The 24,838-nt window shown below is 41.9% G+C and overlaps 1 protein-coding gene across 1 annotated transcript; it reads right to left on the minus strand.

Moving 5' to 3' along the window:
• Positions 1-3,963: 3,963 nt before the first annotated feature.
• Positions 3,964-24,795, minus strand: LOC135716969 (E3 ubiquitin-protein ligase TRIM37-like). Its single transcript, XM_065239041.1, has 4 exons — positions 24,566-24,795; positions 5,794-6,735; positions 4,362-4,553; positions 3,964-4,296 (listed from the first exon to the last, which is right to left on the minus strand). The coding sequence occupies exons 2-4, from the start codon at positions 6,714-6,716 to the stop codon at positions 4,065-4,067; spliced, it is 1,347 nt and encodes a 448-aa protein (XP_065095113.1). The 5' UTR covers positions 6,717-6,735; positions 24,566-24,795; the 3' UTR covers positions 3,964-4,064.
• Positions 24,796-24,838: the final 43 nt, after the last annotated feature.

The raw sequence follows: 24,838 nt of genomic DNA on the forward strand, positions 1-24,838 counted from the left end.
GGCCCAGGAAGTGTAACCTGGTGCTCGTCATCGCCACCCCGTACAGCAAGCGCGCGAACGAGATACACGACGAGAAAGTGGAGAGGAAGCGGACGTCGACCGAGGACAAGCGGTCGACAATCGAAGACACATAGTGGAGGTGTTGCGAGGGGCCTCGACGAAGAAAACAGGTCAGATAGATTGTAAGAAAGTGGGAGAATAATTACTACCTAGAGGGAGAATAAAAGTTCAGGAAAGTGAAATAAATGTGTATTCTTGAGTAGTGAAGTGCTTGTGGAGTTTTTTCTGTGTGTCACGTGCGATCATTCCCTGCCCGCGTAATTGCAATCGGTAAGCGTGCCGACCCTGATGCCATTGGAGTCAGGGAGTCTCGAAAGTGTTCCTGACTGAGGTGGCTGACACTTACAAATGTTATGAGATCTCTACGTTTCACCATTTCCGGATGATCAACAACGTGAGTGAGTACAGAAAGGGGACTCAAGGCGAAGCTGGAAGTTGTAGCGGGAGTGATTGGTGACTGGACGTTCGAAGAGTGCACACACGATATCCCAGTGAAGGGGACGAACAGTATACCAGTGGAAAAACCGCGTAAGACTTTTACCCTCACTCGGATTTGAAGAGAAGTGAAGATCGACGACGATTTTTCGGTCAAAGTTTAGACGGTGGTTTTCCGAAACTCGATCCACCCGGGATTAGTTCTATGAGAAAAATTCTACGACACTTGAAGGCCTAGTAAAGCGGAAGCTGCAGGATAGGAAGCTAAACAGACTACGACAGGAGTCTCAACGGAGACGGACGACACACCGAACGGGGGAGCAGATCCCATCAACCATCACCACGACTACGAGGGTTCACTCCATTGATGGGTTGGTTGTCAACCGATCGACGACCGCATTCACCGAAGAACAATTGACACACCTCAACAAGGGACTAGGATACGCGGTTACAACCAAGCCAGACGTGGAGCAGATCATCATTGACGTAGAAACAGCGATTACCAAGACGCTTCCAACAACATCACAGAATACGGTTAGGACTATCACATCGAACATAATCAATGACGGACAGGAACAAAGTCGCGCCAACGAAAAAGAAATTCGGATTGTAAAGGAACTAAAAAGTAAAGCAGTATACTACGTGAAGGCAGACAAGGGAAACGCGGTCGTTATCATGGACAAGGACGATTACGATAATCAGATGACAACGAAGATTAACAACGGACCGTATAGACAGCTTCGAGTAGACCCCTTACAGAACATAGTGAAACGCGTGGAGAAAGCACTGAAGGAGTGCAAATCGATATTAGGAGATGGAGCAGGTCGTTTACGGGAACCCAATCCCATTCTACCCAGGATCAAAGGTCTCCCCAAAGTCCACAAACCGGTAAATGAAATGCGAGAGATCGTGTCTGTAGTTGGTTCCCCCACCCACAAACTAGCGAAGTGGCTAGTCAAAGAGTTCCAGAGTATGCTGAATCAGTTCCAGAGTAAAGCAGTTAGTAACACCCAGGAGTTCGCCCAGGAACTACAATCTTCAGGAGACATCAACGAGGACGAGATTATGGTATCTTTCGACGTCACAGCTCTTTTTCCCAGCGTACCGGTCAAGGAAGCGATCAACCATTTGGAGGCCTGGCTATTAACACAACGAAAGGATGCAGCATGGAGAAACAAGGTTCGGACGTACCTTAAGCTGACCCGCCTTTGTATGGAAGAGAACTACTTCTCTTTCCGAGGTAACTTCTCCAAGCAGACGAAAGGAGCCCCAATGGGAAACCCCCTATCCCCCTTCTTGTGTGAACTTTTCATGGCCAACTTGGAGACAATCCTGAAGGAGAAAGGACTATTACCAAACCGTTGGTGGAGGTTTGTTGACGATACCTTCAGCGTAGTTAAACGGGAAGCCCTTCCACAAATTTTAGATGAGATCAACAGAATTCACAAGGATATCAAATTCACTCACGAGGTTCCCACACCTGGACCCTACCTATCGACCCATCAACTCATGAACCGGGGACCAACGGCTTTACTTCCCTTCCGATGGAAGGCGTGATCAGAGATGTTATGCCTCAGAACATCCCAGCGGCGCCGACTGGGATTGAACCCACACACTTAGAATTTATTATTTTTACACGAGACGTAATTCAGCTTTGACGTAAATCATGGAACGTAAACAAACATTGCATGTAAAATTGAGTGTCCTGAAACTGAAACATACGCAACTCGACTAAAGGTGCGTTTGATTGAATTGATATTCTCGTCCTTTTCAACTGATTCTTATGTCAAAAGGGCCGCTTGCATGTGTCGGTCTCAGGGCACTGAAATTTACATGTCTTTTTCGTAGTGTGCAGACCTGCTGGGGTGAGAGGTAATCACGCTTACCACTACACCACCGGCGCCGCTATTTCCAACCATTCGTTCCAGCAGAGAATGGCCGCCTTTCACCACATGATTCATCGAATGCAGACTCTTCCACTCAGCGATACAGGAAAGGTTAAGGAATTACAGTACATCTTCGAAAGAGCAAGACTCAACGGATACAAGGAGACCACAATCCAGGCAATCATCGATAAAAAAGCGAGAATTCTACAAAGGAGATTATTTACAACCCTCACCGCAGCACCTGAACCATTGAAACGATTGTCCGTTCCATTTGATCAAGATATTACTTGCAAGCTAAGACCACAGTTAAAACAATTCGGATTAGATTTAGTTTTCACCAGTAGACATAATCAGTTGAAATCATTGTTAGGATCCACTAAAGACCCAGTTAATGTTTTAGGTAAAGCAGGTTTATATAAAATAAGCTGTAATCATTGTAACAAAGTATATGTAGGACAAACCAAGAGAACTTTAGCAACTAGATTTAAAGAACATATAGCGGAGGTTAATAAGGCCAAAAAGCAAGAGGAAAAGGGCCTAACATATGATTTCAAATCAAAGGTTGCAGAACACATCTTCACAGAGGACCACCAACTATCGACGGAAGACATCACGATTTTACGAACTGTATCTACATCATGGAAATTGGATGTTGCAGAAAGCCTCGAGATCAACAAACAACGTAATTCAACTTTACTCAACTGTGCACTAGCGGTCCTACGTCAAGCTACCCTTCTACTTTTTTGCTATTTTTTTTGCAGAATTTTTGATTTGCTTCTTTTCTTTCCAATCTATTTTTTCCTTTCAGAAATAAAGTTTAATCCAGACTTGTTTTAATACTCAACTATATTCCGAAGGCGCCTGTGATTGAGTGGTAAGCGTGACTGATTTCTTACCCCAGTGTGTCTGGGTTTAATCCCAGCTGAGTTCGTTGGGAATTTTCGGAGGCAAAACAATCACTGCTCACGTCTTCGTTCGAAAGACGCCCATGTGTTTATAGTTAGTCGCCTGTACGTCGGTCATTGGCGCTCGATTGCGGATCAGAGGTCAACATTAAATAAAGGAAATAAGAAGAAGAATAGTATATATTCCAATAATTGATTAGGCCACCCCTGAGACAACCAGCTTACACACCCCTTTCACCCTTTCTCAATTTCACAAGCTCATCTCACCTTAACAACTTCCTAAGTTAAAATATAGACAAACAAGTACAACCTTATCTCACAGCCATTTCTTTCATCCACCAACAAACAACCAGCAGTCTGTTCCAATCCAATCTCGGTTTCTCTTCAAGTAATGTTTTTCCATCGCAAGCAAATGACACTAGCTGAAGACATGCCTACTCACAATAGTGGACCGCGTGTTATCCCACCAAAGCCTACCCTCGAGGGGTACCCCGCGGGGAAATAGCAAAAAGAAGAGACTGAGAGTATTCTCTCGGACAACCACAAAAAAACCGGCATGGAAATGGCCAAGTTATGCAAGATTTGGAATGTTTTCGCTGCTCCACAGGCCGCTTTTTAGCGAATTTTTACGATGCCGTAAGCGATGGAATCGGGAATGATAAAAAAGACACCCGGTCTCAAGTGATAAAAAGAACACTTCATTTACTCGAGGTAAGGAGGTCGGCGCAGTCTGTACATCTCTCGTAATTATCGTGTTAATCAGTCGATTCCGGATTATTTACTCAAAGTCACCGCCGCTGCCGCTTCCAGTGCCGCCACACGGTCGAATGTGATACAACAATTCCAGCGAGTCGTCGTCCTTCAGATAGTTGTCGTCCAGAATGGTCTTCAGGGCTACGAAATCGCGGAATCCCCAGTCCTTCTGGGTGGATCGATCAAAATGCTGGGTGATTTTCTTGTGGATGATGCGCTTGGACTCCGGATGCAACAGCTGAAAGCGACATTCCATCCTGGATAATGGTAAATCACAGTAGTTGATGATAGCAGTTTCAAATTGATAAAGAACTTATACTACCAGCAAGGCAATCCTTCGACCAGTTCCAGATAGATTCCCAGCTGATCCTCGGAGATCACGCACCACACCATGATGCGCCAGATGTGGCCAAAGTTGTCGGTAAATTCGTTTGAATAGGCCACCTTGTTGTCATCGAAGGAGGAAAAGTTTTCTATCACAAAAATGCCAGTCTCGTAGATGATTGGAATTTCGCTGCAAGAAATTGGAGAATGTGAACTTGCTAGGAATTGCTAATGCTAATTATGTATTATGAATTTTGATAACAAATGGTAATATTTAATTCTGGTGTATGATTAAGATAATATAATTGGGTTCTTCAATTTTGAAAAAAATTATCGGCTTTTGTACACCATCTAAAAGAGCTTCGTTTTCTGAGCACAACGATATTTTTTTTTTTCGAATCCATAGACATTCATCTCGATCAAAATTTAAAGCAAAATAATAACTTCACTGTTTGACACTAAACTAACAAATTGACAGCTCATTTTCATACAAAGTCCCATCAAGAGGCGCTAAGATGGTGATTATGACTAAAGTAATCGTAATTATTTAAAATAGTTCCGGTGCACCAAAACTGATGAAATTTTGGATTTCGGTTCCATTTTTAATGCAGAGTACGAATATGCATTTAACTTAATACCCCTAAAGACCCCAATTGGTAACTATCGCCCACTAAAGAAAATTCTGGTACAAAATATAAACAAGTTTTAGTTTGGGAGAAAACTTTATATTTTGTTGCAGTCGATGGGATTCATGTTGATGTTGTCCATTTGCCAACTCGTCAGTCCCAACATAGTTTACCCATTTTTAGGTAGGTTCAGTTTTGACCGATCTGGGTGGATTCTACCCCAATTTTGGTAGTTTTGAAATAGCTTTCCAGCAACCCGAACTTTTACACGGTGAATGAGAACGACCCAAATTTGAGTTTAGTTAACTCATAAAGTGCCAAAACTCAGCGATGAGTAAATTTGCCTCAATATTTGCCTCATTTTTTTCCAGGTTTGCCCAAGAAAAACTTCCTGAATATAAGAAAAGTAAAGATTGGATTCACTCAGCCTATTGGTACTACTCGTAGACTGAGTAAAATTTTCGACGATGTTCCTCATTTTCAGGCAGATTTCTTAGGTTTTCCACAGGAAACCATGAGGAAAATTTACTCATCGCTGAGTTCCTGCACTTTTGGCGATTATGAGTGAACTAAACTCAAATTTGGGTCATTCTCATTCGCCGTATGCGTGATCAGTATGGTGCAAGGTGCAAGTATCCCCAGTACCGTGAAAACATATGGAAAGCTCCATGCATATTCCATTATAACAGTAGATTAATTTAAAAGCAGTCTGCAATTTTCTCATGGATACATTTCGGGTTGCCATGGAGACCGCGTAGTGCCGAAATAACGGCCAACACTCCGCAATCTGCAAATCATGCTTACATTTTCAAACTAACCGGCACCCGAATCTGCTTAAAGTCCTTGATCGGGTTCATCCGAATCTTGTTGCACTCCTTGAAAATTCTAGACTTTTTCGCAATAAACTGCGACCGGCTGCTCGCCATCACCTCTCCCTCCATAAGCCGGAGCGACTGTTCGATGTCCTGCATTTCGGCCATCAGCGCATACTTGTGGCCCTGCAGCTTCTGCAGTTTGTCATTGACCTGCCTTTCGAGCCCTTCGATGGCACTTTCCGCGATCGATCGAATCTCCCTGAGTTTCTCCTCCTTCACCTTCTTCACCAGCTCCACGTTGCGTTCCACTTTCTCGACCAGCGACGCAATCTTCTTCGTGTAATGTCTAACCTTCTCGAACTCTTCTTCCGCAATCTGCAGGTTGCTGTCATAGATCACGTCCAAACTCTTGAACGTATGATCCAGATGGTGCTCGTCCGCCACGGCACATTCATCGCAAACGCACAGCTTACAGCTACAGCAGTAGAAGTTGATGCCTCTCAGGTGCTTCGGACAGATGTCCTTCTTCTTGGCGATGGCACCGTTACTGTGCGGAGCGGCGCCGCTCGACGTCGTTGGTTTGTTCGTCGAAGACGTCGTCGCTGCCGGTTCAAGGCAGTTTCGTTGTAGTTTTTCCACCTCCTCGAACCAACGTACTTTCACCAGCTTGTCCAGTTGGAGGTCGAATTTGCAGTTTGGACAGTACAAGTGCTGCTCGGACTCGGAGAGCAACCATTCCGAGATGCAGTCGTAGCAGTAGAGCTTGGAACAGCGAGGACACAGGTGAGGGTCATCCAGTTTGATTAGACAGATTGTACACTTGAAGATGTCGTCAAAGTGCTCTAGAAACTGCAGACGCGTGTCCTGGTCGGAGGAGGGGGGCTTGCTCGTGGATGGATGATGGTCGGCCATACCGCAAATGACTCTGTGTCTGAAATGAGGAAGAACGAAAATGAGTGATAATGATTGATTTTGGACGATGATGATGCTCAATGGATGGATGGATGGAATTGAATTGAAAGCAAGTGTGGATAATTTTTAGACCTTTGAGCATTGAGGGTTGTACAAATTTGTGTCTTATTGGAACAAATTAAATTGTATTTTTGTTTGTTTGATTAAATTAGAATCAACGATATCCTCTCAAGCTGGTTTTTTCAGATTAGTGGCCACTAGCGAGTCAGTGACTATGTCGGAAGATAGCCGGCCGCACTGATTTTTCACTGTACAGCAATTAACAATAAACTTTTATTGTTTTTTGGCATATTTAGTGGCATCGGATCGTAAAAAATCAACATGTACAAATTACTGTTTCAGTAATAGGGGACGAACATCAATGGCCAGGGTTAAATGGCGTCTTTATCTGATGAACGTTTCACCTTGTTTCCATCGATGGACTTAGCTCGAGAGGATCTGTCAGTCGGTGGGTAGCGTGTCACGGTTGCTAGGTACCCTGAATGACAGTAGTTATTAATGAGCAATAAAGTTGATTTGAGGAGTTCGGGCTGATTGTGGGCTTCACATCACCATGATCGTTAACCGAGATACTCGAACGATGGCTGCATGATTTTGACATTTACTAATGCAATAACCATTCGATCCTTTTCGGCCTGGGATGTAGACACTATTATCACCGACAAACCGACTTGAAACTTAAACTTAACTCTTGATCGAGAATCCATAACGGCGGATTCAAATGTGCAGCGATCCCATCTGTCAAAACCATAGACTTTTTTATCTAGATAAAAATAATTAGACCGGAATAGACGAACCAACTCATACATTTTGCATGCGGCAGATGTCAGTTTTGTGCTTTGATCAGAAATTTGATGGTACTTTTTATGGTCATTCATGTCGGTTTGTCGGTGCTATTATAACGACAGTTTGAAAATAATTTTTGGATAATTGTACACGTCTTTTTTTTTTGCATCAATTGAACATTATATTGACGTATTTTTTTTTATAATTTGAATCATATGATCATCCGAAAGAAAACGAATAGCTGATTTGTGAGAACTTGCTTTGCAAATCTAATATCTTAAACATTCACAGAACAGAACGTATTTTCAGAAATTTGAGAGCTTTGAATTTTTTTAGATCTTTTAGATTTCGACAACCATGACTGAGTTCAGCCCGAAAACTGATTGATCGATAACATAGGGATTTTCGAACATCGAACATAAGTTTCGAAATGTCACTTTTAACTCCAGGCAAAATTTAACTTGGCAAATGGGACACAATCTTATACATTACACTGTGCAACCGGCTGCAAGAAATCCCTCAACTATTGATTTGGTCTTAACTGATTCATGTCAACTTTGTAGCCAACTGGTTACCCATGCTGACTTCGGTTCTGATCACCTTCCAGCAACTTTTGAAATATCTCAAGAAATAATTTGTAATCCCAACAGCTCTATTTTCAATTACCATAGAGCTGATTGGGAGCAATATAGAGCATTTATGGAATATAACTTCGATCCAAACATTCCTTTGCAAACCAAAGATGAAATTAATTATGCTCTTGAATCTCTGACTACTTCTATAGTTGAAGCAAGAGCTGCCTCAGTACCAAAATGCGAGGTTAAATTCGATTCAATTATAATAGACGATGATCTTCAGCTCTTGATCCGTCTTAAAAATGTCCGTAGGAGACAATTTCAAAGAACACGCGATCCTGCCATGAAGGTTATCTGGCGGGATTTGCAAAAACAAATTTAAAAGCGATTCTCTGCCCTGAGGAATAAAAGTTTTGAAAATAATGTTTCTAAATTAGACCCCAGTTCCAAACCCTTTTGGAAACTCATAAAAATTTTGAAAAAACCTCAAAAGCCTATTCCAGCGCTTAAAGAAGGTGGTAAAATTTTGATCACAAATTTGGAAAAAGCTCAGAAACTTGCTAAGCAATTCGAGAGTTCCCATAATTTCAGTTTGGGTCTTACTAGTCCTATTGAGAATCAGGTTGCTCGGGATTTTCTGAATATTTTCTCTCGGGAAAATATTTTTGATGATTCCTGGGGGACTGATTTGGACGAAGTAAGGTCTATAACTAAAAAGTTTCAAAATATGAAAGCTCCAGGTGATGATGGAATTTTCTATATCCTCATCAAAAAAAACTCCCAGAGAGTACCTTGTCTTTCTTGGTAAAATTATTTAACAGATGTTTCCATTTGGCATACTTTCCTGATAAATGGAAAAATGCAAAAGTTGTTCCAATTTTGAAGCCGGATAAAAATCCAGCTGAAGCTTCTAGCTACCGTCCAATAAGTTTGCTTTCTTCAATAAGTAAACTTTTTGAAAAAATAATTTTGAATAGAATGATGCTTCACATCAATACGAACTCAATTTTTGCAGATGAGCAGTTTGGATTTCGCCATGGGCATTCAACTACTCAACAACTCTTAAGAGTTACCAATTTAATTCGTTCAAACAAATCTGAAGGCCACTCAACTGGAGTTGCTCTTCTAGACATAGAAAAAGCATTCGACAGTGTTTGGCATGAAGGTTTGATTGCTAAATGGAAAAAGTTTAATTTTCCACTTTATATTATGAAATTAGTTCAAAATTATTTAACTGACAGAACTCTGCAGGTAAATTATCAAAATTCCAAATCTAATCGACTACCTGTTAGAGCAGGAGTTCCTCAGGGTAGCATTCTTGGGCCTATATTGTATAACATTTTCACTTCGGACCTCCCTGATTTGCTCAGGGTTGCCACAAATCTTTGTTCACTGATGACACAGGCATTTCCGCTAAAGGAAGAAGTCTTCGTGTTATTTGCAGCAGACTGCAGAAAAGTTTAGATATTTTCTCTTCTTATTTACAAAAATAACGCTTCCAAAACTCAACTTATAATATTTCCACATAAACCCAGAGCTTCCTTTTTGAAACCTAGTAGTAGTCACATAGTCACTATGAACGGAGTTCCAATTTCCTGGTCAAACCAAGTGAAATATCTTGGATTAATACTTGACCAACCAACAACTTTTAAAGATCACATTGAGGGCATTCAAGCCAAATGTAACAAATATATTAAATGTTTGTATCCTCTTATAAACAGGAAATCCAAACTTTGCCTGACGAATAAACTTCTAATATTTAAACAAGTTTTTAGACCGGCCATGCTTTACGCTGTGCCAATATGGTCTTGTTGTTGCACTACCAGGAAAAAAGCACTTCAAAGGATTCAGAACAAAGTTCTGAAAATGATTTTCAAGTTGCCTCCCTGGTACAGTACTACCGAAGTACATAGAATTTCGAATGTTGAGACTTTAGAACAAATGTCCAACAAAATAATTAATAATTTCAGGCAAAAATCGTTGCAATCCTCAATTGCAACGATTAATTCCCTTTATTCCTAGATAAGATTTAGTTTTAGTTTTTAGTTATAAGATATCAATTGTTATACTGACATGCAGGTTTAAAAAAAACCTGTTTAAAATACTGAATTGCCAAGACAGGAACAATGTAAAAACACTTGGCTATATATCATAACAATTAAGGCTGGTAAGTTACTGCAGCAACTGGAGCACCTAGGTTAAAAATGAAATGTAATTTATTTTGAATTTGGAACAATGGCGTTTCAATGGCGATTCAATGCGTTAGGCCGAGTCTAGAATCTGTAGGCCGTGTTTGGCGTCAAGAAGCAGTGTTAGACTTTTAACAATATAACATCAGTAATAAATACATTCCGTTTGGTTCTAAGCTACGCTAGATTAAGAAAGACTAAGTGCTGGTTATGCTTAATAGGCCAGAAATGGGGTAGTTAACCCTATCAAGCATGATGTTTGTTGACAAATCATTTGGCATCTTCATGATATGGAAAAAAAATCATGGCACACTGATCTCCGAATCGTAGTTCTGTTTTGTAAATTAACCACTTTATTCGAGCACTTGAAATGACGTTTACTACCACTCGAACTTTGAAATAAAACATTATTTTTAGATTTATTCTTCTAGAACCTCGCGAAAAGTAGCCAACATTTGTGCGTTTCTTAAAAAAAATAGATATTATTTGGTCCAGTTTTGTGAAATCGCTTGTAGAAAGTCATGCTAAAACTGCTTGACAAAGTGGCTAATTATAACACCTGAAATTGGTAGAAGGGGCGTGTTTATTTCTTCATCATATTTTGTTTATTTTTTCATGAAATCGCAGGATAAATTAAAAATAACCTACGATTTAATTTTTTGATTACACTCAGGGGTTTTTTTTACACGGGGGATATGTACCGTGTAAAAAAAATCCTACGAGATTTAGATTTTTCACATATTTAAATGTTTTTAGAAAATCGGATTTTGATGCCATTTGTAAGTATAGCATGCTATGGTCCATGTAGACATATTTTTATATTTTTTTCCTATGACTGACAGACAATCGATTGTTCCAATTTTGACATGTCGCCTCTTTATAAATTAGAATAAAAATCGAACAACAATAGTTGAATGTGAAACTTCATTCGATGAACATTTCAAAAAGGTCCTATCTGCTTTGATCGATTCTCTTCATCGACTTTCTGTTTTGATAACCACGCCTATGCAAATATATTTCGTGTTCTTTTTGCCACACAGTTTGATAGCAGAAATTATTGTCTTGCGCTTAGAAGTTTGAACACAGCAAGCAATGCTTTTGAAATTGAGTTATTAACTAAAGAGATAGTCGATGAAGAGAATCGATGAATGCAGATAGGACCTTTTGAAGTGTTTATCTAGATTTCAAATATAAGGACCGTCATAAATAATTATACAATTTTAAAGGGACCGGGGCTAATCTCAAACGATGTCCCCACGGTAGCTGAAACTCGAGCGCCGACTAGAAACACTGGAATAAGAGACCAGTGGAGAAAAAAACATGAATTTAGCAACAACAACAACAAGATAAACATCAAAGCAATCCTGGCATCACTTGCATTTGTATCTGCTTGCGAGTGACTTCACCAATGCATCGACGAGCGAGTTCATGAGTGATTGTTAAACGATTTTAATACTCCTCCCTTATTGGAGCAAACCATTTGTAGACATTGCAGATTGGAACCGCTTTTGACAGTTCGATTGGAATCATAACAGTATCTCCGCTGGTCTCATATTCCAGTGTTTCTAGTGCCGTCCATATTTAAAAACTTGAGCAGCCTAGGCCAAATGAATCTACCTTCTCCAATGTGTGTGAAACTTTAAGTAATTGTTTTTTATGGGCAATAATTCACATTTTTGTAAAAATTCCGCCATTTTGGATCATGTGCCCTTGAAATTTAAAAAAAAATGTAGCACAGAAACGGCATTTCTGATCGAAATAACAAAGTTGTGGAGAAAAATAATGTCTTTCTGAGACAAAAATAACAAAAATTGTTGATTATTTATTTAAACACAAAAATAACAAACAAATTTTGATTATTTATTTCAATTAAAAATTTATAAATGATGTTAAAAACTCAAATATCTTGTCCTTGTCTGATTTTTAAAAAAATAGAGAAGGCTTATGAAATTGCAAACTTTTGGAATGTTCAAAACCACGGACTCTTAATCCTTTAAATTAAATTACTCACGAAGAAGAGAGAGACGGCAAACTCCCCTTCTTAGATCTTCTCATCATCAGGGAAACGTCTTCGTTCAATTTCGAAATCTATAGGAAACCAACAAACACAAAGAGAGTAATACCATAGAGGTAACTCTAAGACCACTGGGTCCCGAAGAAAATCATTATTATTTTTGGCTCACTCAGTACCAGAACAACGGTCCCAAGCAGTCCCAAGCTATTTCACTCACCCCTGCATGTTCTGCATGAATCCACACACCCCTGATGTTATCTGTCAAACTTTCATAGCGAATCAAAACAAACATAGTGTAGTAATAGAATTACAACTAGAATAGGGTACGTTAATCGTTTGCTTGGGACCAATAGGCTACTAAAGTGGTGAGCCAATTTAAAATCGTTAGTTTCGTATTGATTGTTGGTAATACCAAGCACTTCAAACCATTCCCATCAACACAAAATGGCCGCTTTTCACCACATGGTTCACAGGATGCAAACTCTTTCTCTTAGCGATACAGGCAAATCAAAGGAAATAGCAATAAAATTTGCATTGGTCAGACGAAAACGACTTTGGAAACAAGGTTTAAGGAACGCATCGCAGAGGTAAAAAAGGCTAACAAAGAGATGGATAAAGGACTTCATTATTAATTTAAATCCAAGGTTGCAAAACATATCGTTACAAAGGGGCACAATTTGACTAAGGAAAACATTAATATCCTGCGGACTGTATCTTCGCCTTGGAAACTAGACGTAGCTGAAAGTCTAGAAATATTTAAACATAATCCATCAACATTGCTTAATAGAGATCAAGGAAACGGATACTCGAGACTCTTTAGCATGCTACCTAAAACAACACATCGTAGCATGCCTCTACCTGTTGGAGACTGAATTTAGGTACCTGGTTAGGTAAATTTTGACATGGCAGTGGATACCTGCTGATTTTTAGTACCTATTGATTAGTATATAACTAGTAGATAAAAGATGGATTCTTCAGTGGTGTTGAGTACTTGGCACTGATGAAGTCTGCAAGTAGTAGACGAAATACGCGTATCTGTGAAAAGATAAGCAATTATAACGGAATTTAAAGGAAATAAACCAACCCACTCAAAGCTCTTCACGGACTCTTGAAAAGTGACAAAAATTGTAGAACAAGAACTATTGAATAAATTTTTTAGCTTTTTTGTGTATTTTTTGTAAATGATTTTAAATGTTTCAAACATTTTTTTTTTTAATATAAAAAAGGTAGTGATGAAAACGTCGCTAGAACTATTCCACAGCCACAGTCAGTTTATGAGCAAAAGAGGGACGCACATTTTTTGCCTGTAGACTTGGAGAAATACTTCAAGTCTCCGCGTTCGATGTGTTTCTAGTACGGGTTAGGTAAAAGATGTGCGTCTATCTTAAAAAAAAAACTGTCGCATTAATGGCTCTTCACTCATTTTCAACTTCTATTCAATTTTCATACTGCCGTGCTCTAACGGAACTATCCACTAAAGCTAATAAATCATCACACTAAAGCTTCATCTTAGCATTTCCAACCAACTCTGATAAAAAATTGTTTAACAAAAAGTTCAAAATTTAAAAAAAAAACTCAATCGGCAAGAACATTTTGGGATTTTAGATTTTAAACTTTTTTAAAAAAATTTACTTGAAATTAATAAAAACATTTTATTGTATATTTTTCCCAAGGAAACATTATTTTTTTCTTCACCTTTGTCTCAGACGTCATTTTGATCAAAACTGCCGTTTCTGTGCTACAACTCATTGAAAATGTTTAAAGACGCTATGTTCAGGAGTAAGGACTGTTCATTAAAGAAAGTTGACACCTGTTTATCAATGGTTTAGGGTTAAAACGTAACGAAAAATTGTGAATTTTCGCTCAGTGTGTAAAAACATTGTTTATTTTGGCAACACACCTGATAAATAAAAAAAATAGTGAGAAACTTCGAACGATGGGTCGGATCAGCTTATCAACTCGCTGATTAATTCAGCACAAATGGTTTTCCGAAAAGTTGTCGTTTCGAGAATTGACAAAAAGCGTGAAGTACAGTAAATCTACAGTGTTCAAGATTGTTAAGGAGAAACGTGTTCTCTCGAAGATTAACCGAAATCTGGGCACAAAAAGGGGCATCGGATCAGAAAAAGGAGTTGGTAGCAGTAAGAATTTCTGAAATCGCATAAACCGTGTTCCGTTCGTGAAATTGCCAAAAAAAATTGGACATTAGTGTCGGAATATCAAAAAACGTAACAATATTAGAACCTACAAGAAGCAAAAAGCACACATAAGGACAGATTCACAGAAAGCTTCTTGAAAAATTTATATTCTCCTTCAAAAGCCGAACCGGTGCATTTGATGGACGACGAGACGATACATCCGATACATGCGATACATCCGAACCGAAAAATTAGGAAAAAAAAGTTTTGGTGTGGCAAGCCATTTGCTCCTGTGGTTTGAGAAGTTCTTCGTATTTCACAACAGGCACAATCAATGGTGATAATTACAGAAAAGAATGCATCAAAAAACGGCTTCTACCAGGGGGTAAGTCACTCTACCACATTGTGCTAACACCCATAGAAACACACTTTGACACACTTCAAGCACCCTTCCGCCACATGACAATCAATATTTTAATCAATTCTGGCACCACTGCAAATAATGTTTATATTCGATTGTTATTTTGTTGTTTTGAAAAAAAATTGTCGAACCGTCCTGCCTTGAAAGAAAAACATTCTTGATCTGGATTGGAAACTTCCAATCCAAAGAAAAGTTGGAGGGTGGTGTACAAGACACAACCGCATTGTTGACGTATGACTACGAAAATTTTTACGGTTCGGACGTTTTCGAAGATGTCGCGCAGCAGGAGAATAGCCAATGGGAAGCGAGAAAATATGGTACCGGCAGAGCTGGTTGTCTATATAACAGGTTGATATCTACGCTTTAGGCTTATTCGCTGCCAGACTGTTGAGCAGTTCAGTCGATTTGAATTCTCTCTAAGTTTCGTTCGTTCGTTCGCAAGTCGAATTAGCTCCGCGTTGTGTAGTGACGCTCTCGCTGACCCAGCCATGGGTAAGAAATCGCGCGGTAACGCGAGTGCCGGTTTACCGGGAAAACAGACTCTCCCAGGAGACGGCGCGACCACCGAGCCAGCCCAGAAGAAGCAGAAGAAAACCCCATTGCCCATCCCGACAGGCGTTGCGAACCCGCAGCCGGGGCCTCCCGGAACTAAACGACCCAGACCTGAAGACAGCAGCGCCACCGTATCAGCAGCAAAAAAGCTGCTGAACAACAATCCGTTCTCCGCCCTGCAGAACGGAGCCCAGCCGCAGTCGGACCCTGAGACGGTGCCGAAAAAAGTTAAGTTGCCACCCTTCTATGTGAAGGGCTTCCCTCCCGGGCTATGGGAGCAGCTGGATTTCTACATTAAGCAGGGCCTTCGCTGCACCATTCAACGGTGCACGGAAGGCTACAAACTGATGGTCCCGGCCGAAAAACACTTCAACGCAGTTCAGGCCCTCTTGGACAGAATGAAGCTGGAGTACTTCTCCCACGACATCGAGGCCACCAAGCCGCTGAAAGTGGTGCTGCGCGGGCTCCACGACATGGACACCACCACCTTAATGGACGAGATTAAGGCGAACGGCCTCAAGCCGGTCGAAGTCCACAAGATGACCCGCAGCAAGGCCATCAAGTATCGTGACCAGCTCTACCTGGTCCATCTGGAGAAGAACTCCACAACCGTGAAGGATCTCCAGACGACACGCACACTGTTCCACATCGTAGTGAAGTGGGAGCGGTATAAACCCACCCACCGTGGCGTCACTCAGTGCTCGAACTGCCTATTGTTCGGGCACGGCACCAGGAATTGCCGCATGGCCAGCCGCTGCATCAAATGCGGCAAAAACCACAAGATCGACAACTGCGACAGCATCGAGGAAGCCACTCCCACATGCGCCAACTGCGGTGCCGCCCACAAGGCCACGAGTAAGGCCTGTCCGAAGCGGGCCGAATACGCCGAGATCCGGAAGAAGGCCTCGTCCAACAGCCAGCCCGGTCGCAAGAAGGTTCCAGAAAACAACGCGCAGAACTTTCCTCCGTTATCACTGGTCCAATCACGGCCAATTCCAGTGTTGCCGCCGCTCCCGCTCAACCAACAGTTGGCTGCCGCTGCAGTACCCGGTCAAGCCTCCGGGCCATCGACGGATCCCCCTGCTCCGGGATTGGCCGGTACAACTGGTGAAGCTACAGACGATTCTCCGCTGTCAACGGATGAGATCGTCACACTGTTGGCCCAGGCCATCATCATCAAGCGCACCTGCGCAACAAGAACACAACAGCTCCAAGCTACCATCTCCTTCGTCGCTAATTATGGACCGTGAACCCATAAAGATCGCCAACTGGAACGCTCGCTCCGTAGGGGCGAAAAACATTGAGCTTGCAGACTTCCTCCGCAAGCACGACATCGACGTGGGCCTTCTCACCGAGACCCACCTCAAGACCGGTGACAGCTTCTGTCTGCCCGACCACAGCATTGTCCGGCTTGATCGCACCAGCTCCAGGGGGGGCGGTGTCGCGGTCATCATCAAGAAAGGCATCAAGTACTGCACCCTACCCCACTACCGCACTTCCATCATCGAGGCCGTCGGCGTTGAGGTGGAAACATCGACCGGAAACGTCCGGTTCATCGTTGTCTACTGCCTCCGGCAATGTACCGTTAGCAATGGTACAGCACAGCAGTTCAAGAACGACCTTGCCATCATAACCCACACCAATGCCCGCTTTGTAATCGGAGGGGACCTGAACGCCCGGCACGAGGCCTGGCGGAACTACCAGCAGAACCAGAACGGCCGCCTGCTTTTCGACCATTCCCAGCATGGTCTCTATTCCGTCTGGTTTCCGGACGAACCAACCTTCACATCACCGACGGGCAACCCATCGACGCTGGACCTGTTCTTGGCAAACACCAGATTAGCCAAGCCGGTTGCCGTCAACGACCTGAGTTCGGACCACCAACCGGTGCTGACCGAGCTGGGCTACAACGTGGCCCCTGCACCGTGCCAGCGGAAGGACTACCATCGAGTCAACTGGGTCCAGTTTCGACGCGTGGTTGACCGCCACATCGACGACAACCCACCGCTCGACACAGTGGAGGACATCGACCGGGCCCTGGAGGGTCTCCATCAAGCCATATCCGTGGCTGACGAAGAGTGCGTTCGACGAGTTCCTGTGAGGGGTAAGTTTCAAGCAATTGATTCCCACACCAAACTCCTGATTCGGCTCAGAAATGTTCGTAGACGCCAGTTTCAGCGGACTGGGGATCTGCAGCGTAAATACGAAATGGTCGATCTGAATCGGCAGATCGCTTCCAGAATGGTCTCAATCCGGAACGAGAGTTTCGGGCGGCTCGTTCAGAACCTGGACGACCGTTCCAGACCATTCTGGAAGGTTGCCAAGGTGCTGAAGTCTCACCCCAAGCCCATTCCACCACTTAGAGTCAATGACGAACGGCTTATCACCAACGAAGAGAAGGCCAATGCAATTGGGGAGCACATTGCCCAGTCGCATTTGCTTGGCTCTACAATCCCAAGTCCACTCGAGAACCAGGTTGTGCAGTGCGTCCAGACGTTAGATGCCTCCCCTTGTGCCGTCCCTCCAGAAGAACGGATTACAGAGGAACAAATTTGCTCAGCGCTGAAACACAGTACGAACATGAAGGCTCCCGGGTTTGACGGAATATTCAACCTAGAGTTGAAAAATCTCAGCGCGAGGGTGCACTCGCTGCTGGCTGCCATCCTCAACAGATGCTTGGAGCTGCACTACTTTCCAAGCATCTGGAAGGTGGCAAAAATCATCCCGATCCGCAAACCTGGGAAAGACCCTTCACTACCGTCAAGCTACAGACCGATTAGCCTGCTCTCAGCGCTGAGCAAGCTGTTCGAAAAATTGATCCTCAGCCGACTAAACAAGTTTGTGGAGGAACATGACATTCTTCTTCCGGAACAGTTCGGGTTCCGCAAGGGGCATTCCACCAATCATCAGCTAGTGCGGGTGATGAATAACATCCGAAGTAACAAAGCTGTATCCAAGTCCACAGCCATGGCCTTGTTAGACGTCGAAAAGGCGTTTGACAATGTCTGGCACGACGGACTTATATACAAGCTTTGTAACTCCAACTTTCCACCATACCTTGTGAAAATCACCCGTAACTATCTCCAGCAAAGGTCGTTCAGGGTGTCGTTGAATAGTTCCCTTTCGGGACAATTTCCGATCCCAGCAGGTGTTCCGCAAGGGAGTCTGCTGGGACCACTGCTTTACAGCATCTACACGTCGGACATCCCTCCTCTAGGAGACGGTTGCGTGTTCTTTCTGTTTGCAGATGACACCGCGATAGCCGTCAAGGGTAGGATGCCTCGTGAAATTACGAACAAGCTCCAACGATGCCTTGACACCTTTACTGATTATGCCACCACGTGGAAAATCAAAATCAACGCCTCGAAAACCCAAGCGATCATGTTCCTTCACAGACAATCATTAAAACTTAAACCGTCTCCCTCCTGTACCGTAATAATGGATGGTACAAGGGTCGAGTGGTCCACTGATGTTACTTATCTCGGGATGTTGTTCGATGAGAAGCTCCTGTTCCGCTCGCACATAGAGAAAACCCTAGTTAAGTGCTCCGCCTTGGTTAGGTGTTTGTATCCGCTCATTTGCCGCAGATCCCGCCTCTCAAGGCAAAACAAACTGGCTGTTTACAAACAGATCATAGCCCCCGCGATCTTCTATGCCACCCCGGTGTGGGAATCGTGCGCTCAGACCCACAGGAACAAAATCCAGGTTGCACAGAATAGAGTGTTGAGGATGATCCTAGATCGTCCATTCGACACAAGAATAGCAGACCTCCATCAAGAGGCAGAAATTCCCAAAGTAGATTCCAAAATTGATGATATGACAACTAAATTTATTCAAAAATGCAATCTTTCTGAACATGCTTTAATAAGCAATTTGTACATAGTAGGTTAAGTGTATATAGTAGAGAAGGTTAGTTTTAAGCTGTAAATAGTAGTATTAAGTAGTTTCTCTTCAAATTCTAAAAACAAAACAAACCAATCCCACCAAGGTGGTTGACCGTGTACTAAGTCTAGGACTAATTCTGTAAAACAAATTTTGAATTTTGCCCATACCTAAAGATGAAGAAAGCAATTAAATCACTTAGTAAAAATTTATATGGTAATCGTCCAAGTTAAACTAAAATAAAGATCATTTAAACTAAACTAACGCTTTAGGCTTAGTTTCGATTCACCCGTTCAACGACAAACAAGCATCAAGTGCTTGGAAAAGGAGGCACCAAGCGTCATCGGAAGGTTCTAGGTGAAAACATCAAGGGTACTACCAAGCCTGCCATTCGTCGTCTGGCTCGACGTGGTTATGTCAAGCGTCTCCGGTCTGATGCCGACACCTACAAACAATGAACACGCCAAGCTCAAAACCGTCACGGCCATGGATGTCATCTACGATCTGAAGCGACAGGGACGCATTCTGTACGGTTTCGGAGGTTAAAACTTATCACCAATGTAACAAAACGGCCCTTTTCAGGGCCACCAAGTCCATTTCAGATAAGAGTTAGAATAGAATTTATATAGAGTATCCTCTGCTTCCAAGTTTGGTTACAAGATTACAACTCTAGAGAGCAGCGGCGCCCGTGGTGTAGTGGTAAGCGTCCCAGCAGGCCTAGGTTCAATCCCAGTCAACGCTGCCGGGAAGTTCTGAGGCATAACATCTCTGATCACGCCTTCCTTCGGGGTTCCCGGTTCATGAGTTGATGGGTCGATAAATAGGGTCCAGGTGTAGGCATGCACAGATGTACACATCAACTGCTCATTTGGTAATAAACTCAGATGTTGAAATTTATTTTTCTTTAAAGTAATTGATAGATTAGGCTCATATTTTACTATAGATATGCGAAGATTATGTAAAGCTTAACATTTGAATCAACACTAATCAATTTAACACTTAAACTCCGAGGTGTGTAGTGAGCATTTCTCACCTCATTTTCACAACGCTAAAACAAATACAGTTTACTTCTAGCATTAAAATCTACTTTCTTTTACATATCTATAACAAGCTTACACTCTATTCTATCTACTGCTTCAAAAAGAACTATGTTCCGTCAACTTTGTGCAAAGTTATTAGCAAATGAGGAGTTCGTGACCAAAACTGTGTATGCCAAGTATGGGTGTGGTGCATTGGTGCTCATCACGGAAAACAAATCCGATGAAAAAAACAACATTTTGTGTGGTCGTTGGGGGCGTGTGGTTCGGAATTGGCAACAAAATGTTCTGCAATTGTATCCTCCCTATTCGTACACGCCCGAAGATCGTAGGCGAATGTCACTTCGACTTGTTTTATCTAGGAACCATTATCTGATGACTGTGTTGGGGAAGCAGCACATGCATGTACGTAATTGGTGGATTTGTTAGTTATTTAGAAGCTTTTGGACAATGCTTGACATTTACCACTTTTCAATAGTTTCAATTTGAAAATCAACAGTCAAGAGCATTGTTATCGATGCGTAGAAATGTTTCTGATCGATTGGTGATATTGGTCCAGGGGCAGCTAAGTTATTAACGTTCAAAATCTTTCATAATTTCATTTTTCACTTTTCATAAATTGTACCCCCATCTTCCCGAAAGACGTAGTCCTACGTCAAAAGGAAATACTAAACCGGTTGGGATCCACGAAAGCAGCGGCTTCAGGATGCTAAAAACGAGTCTAAAAAGGTAAAGATGTCTTGTCTTGCAAGAAAACTAAGACAAACGCAACGGAAAAGTTTCTGATTGTAAATCCAATTGTAAATCCTAGGTTCTCACCAGCGGTAGCCCAATCACGGCCCCTCCAATCAATTGCAAATGCTCCCTTTGCTTGATCCTTCTTCTCGGGTGGCACGGGCTGCGGTCATTTTAGCTCCAATGATCCTCCCGCCGATTGTGCTTTTCCTTTAAACAAACAACTGCAAAGGAATCGCAGGGGGGTCTGTCATTTGCAGCGTTATGTTATGGTTGAGGATATGGTTGCCAGTAAATTAATTTTTTTCGGTTGATGTTTTGACAACTCGGTCAATACGAAGTACCCAGAAAAACCTTCTGACACCCAAAAACACACATGAAACACAATAAGCACAAACACAAGGTGGCAGAGTGACTTGGCTTCTTCCCATCTATCGAAAGCATACGGATCCTCCGATCCTCCATTGCTTTGGCCGGATCAGGCATCGGCTCACAATGCTTCTGCTACGTTGGCGATGCTCAAGAAAGAAAAAAAAAGTCAATTTTGTCGAAAAATTCCAAAATCCCCCAAACTGCTCTGAACTGCGTCCTATCGAAAGATACTGGGTAATAATTAAACGGCATCTTAAGAAAGGTGGAAGCGAAGCAAGCTCTGTTGACTGCTTCAAGAAAACTTGGTCTGCAGCACTACGAAAAGTTAAGAAGAAAGTTGTGCAGAATCTAATGGGCGGTATCAAGAGAAAAGTTCGAGCGTTCTTCATAAATGAGAAGTAAACATTCAAACTCACGTGAAATCGGTCATATGTATGTTGATTTTCAGTTATATAAAGTAAAATTATGAATTTGTTCGAGAATAAATATTTTCCTTTGAGAAACAGTTGTCTACTTTCATTAATGAACAGTCCTTAACCTGTAACCATAGTCGTTTATACAGAAGCTCTCCCCAATTCTCAACTCGATCGAGATTAATGATGTCATTGCGGTGATCGTCTAGCAGTGAGGGATCGAAAATTATAAGATTATTAGGATAGGACAGTCGGCTCTAACTCTTTAGGAGGGTGGTTGGAGTAAAGCCACAACTGATTTTAACATATTATGTGTAGTGTGTAATGACTTTGTAAATATGTAAAGTGTAGTATTAAATTGTATGTTGGACTAAATAGGTATATGTGATGTGTGATTGAATGGTGGAATGTGCTGTGTGATATGTGAAAACGGTTGGAAAGAACCCCAAACAGAAACCCAAAGTGTACGGAAGTGCCTTTTTTTACCTCCCCTAATCGGTGTTGGGAAGGGTCCGGTAACCCAACACGCCATTTTTTTCAAATATTACAAGGTCCTAAATGAACGAATTTTAGCAAAAATGTGAATCATTGCCCATAACAAACAATTATGTAAAGTTTCATGCAATTCTGAGAAGGTCGAGTTTTTCCGATTCATCATTTGGCGTGGAGCTCACATCATGAGCGTGAGCATTATTTACCGCCCGCGGATGCTACTCTGTTAATGCCAGATCAGCTGTAATTACACACAGAACCAATAGACGATACTTGGGACCAGTGTTGTCGGATTGCTTTCAAGGTTATCAGGATCAAAATTTTTAAAAATTGTGCAAATTGCAAATGCAAATTGTTCAATATAATTTTCAAATTTTTCACCCAAAGTTACAATATTTTTCAAAATTTACTCTGAAGAATCGTGACTGATTTTCTCAGAATTTGGTTGGTCAAATTTTGAAATAAAAGTAGGAGTAGAACACTTATGCTATACCATTCATACCATTCAAATAACCTTTGGAGATCGAAAATTGAACGTAAAATGAGAGATCATTGAACAAAACATATTTGCATGGTTTTTTGGGGTTGTCCTTAAACTTATGATCGGTAGTGTATTTCAATTAATTTTATATTTTTGCCGTTTTTGAGGTGAAAATTTCAACTTTTGAACTAAGAACGTTCTTTCCAGGAAAGTTGGAAGAAATTTTCGGGGAATTTTTGAATTAGCTTCTAAAGCTAGCCAAAAACTTCTAGGAAAAGAAACTCTTTTGGAGGAAGTTTGAAGAAAGTTCTAAGAAATCTCGGAAAAACATCCGGAAAGCTTCCAAGAAAAATATTGAGAAACTTCTGGGTAAAATTACAATACACTTTCGGAAAAAAATCATGACATCCAGAGGAAGCCAGAAAGGTTTCGGAAATCGATAGAAAATTCTAGAACTAGCCATTTCCAGGGGAAGCTCGAAAAAACCCGGAAAAACATCCATAAGCTTCTATTTTTCGAATAAAGTTCTTTCTATAAACTTAATTGCTACTATGGTTAATAAAAGTCCAAATCTATCTATCTTAATCCCTGCGCTTCGGTCAGAGAGCGTATAGGGCGTCGTTGTGCCAATTTGGTAGTGGTCGATTTTCTCTTTGCATCCTCACGGCCATGTTAAGACATTTCCAGCTATTTTCAGCACACCGATCGATGAAAGAATAATCATTTGGCCTCCAGTTGGCACTCCACGACGCCCAAGAAGACCGCGTGGCCAATTCATGTGAACGATAATGACAAATGGGTAATGTGCGATTCCACCCCAGGCAATAAGATCCAGTCGTACATGCGTTTTAACAGAACAATAAATTCACAAGAAATTACTCTAATTTGTTTTGTTTCGCGTGGCAATTCCACGATGCCGCCAATTCTCAGCAGGTATAGGTACTGGCACAACGATGATTGTCCGTAATGAGCCGCTAGGCCACCATCGGTTATATTCTGCGCAAACAATATTGTTTTATATAGCCTGTAACGAGCTAATTTCCACGCCAAATTCACCGCTTGTCGTTTTCCACTAGGTTTATTTACGCCGTCGGGCTGCTCATTGGTGAGACTCATCTTCAGTTGAGACCATTTAACCGTCAGCTTTTTCATTAAAATTTTCTTCAATCATCTTTTTTCTCGGCGCAATGCCGCGACCCACGCTTCAAGGCACAATTTCGGCTGCAACATAAGCTTTATGATTGACTGACAGTGGCCGGTCAATTTGAATAATTGCGGTTCTGTGCAAGATTAGCCGATATTCAGTAGGAAAACTGTTCTCATGGGAATCATCAGTAAGTATAATCGAGAGTAGAATCCATGGCTACTTAGATTGCATTAACGTCAGTTAGTTACGCTCACTTCCGGGGGTTTCCCTTTATTCATCATGTCCGATGTGAGCGTGGGTGAGTAGAAAAGCAATATTCTGTTCGGTTTTACAAAGACGGCGTGGTGTCTCACCAGGCTTCAAGTTCAAACCCCTTTATTGCTTTCTCTTTCCTCTAAGAAGGTCAAGTTCAAGATCGATTCAAATAACGCACTCACTCCACGCTCGAAAATCGATCGTAATCACAGTGGCCTCTGACAAGACGATCGATCGATGGACCCTTCTCAGAATAGAGCAATAATAAAAAGTGAAAATCTTGTACCATTCTCTACTCACCGTGAGCTGCTGGCAGCTTTTCTATTTTTTATATAATTTGATAATTTGTTTATTCACTAATGGTGTTTCAAGTCATGCTCGCTGCGGCGTAACCGAAAACCTTCAAACACTTATCACTTATGTAAGATCTCAACGAATACGCTGTGAAGATCAACGATCTGAACTGAACTACTGCGCTAGAAGATCGCCTTGTTTTGGTGCCAGTGTGTACTACTGTTTTACGACAGGCAATCGCAGACACTAAACCAATTGATTAGAATCTGCAACGACGGA

Source organism: Ochlerotatus camptorhynchus, unplaced genomic scaffold, assembly GCF_037179485.1.
Source record: "Ochlerotatus camptorhynchus isolate MF236.1 unplaced genomic scaffold, CSIRO-AGI_Acam_v1.1 ptg000046l, whole genome shotgun sequence".
Classification (NCBI taxonomy): domain Eukaryota; kingdom Metazoa; phylum Arthropoda; class Insecta; order Diptera; family Culicidae; genus Ochlerotatus; species Ochlerotatus camptorhynchus.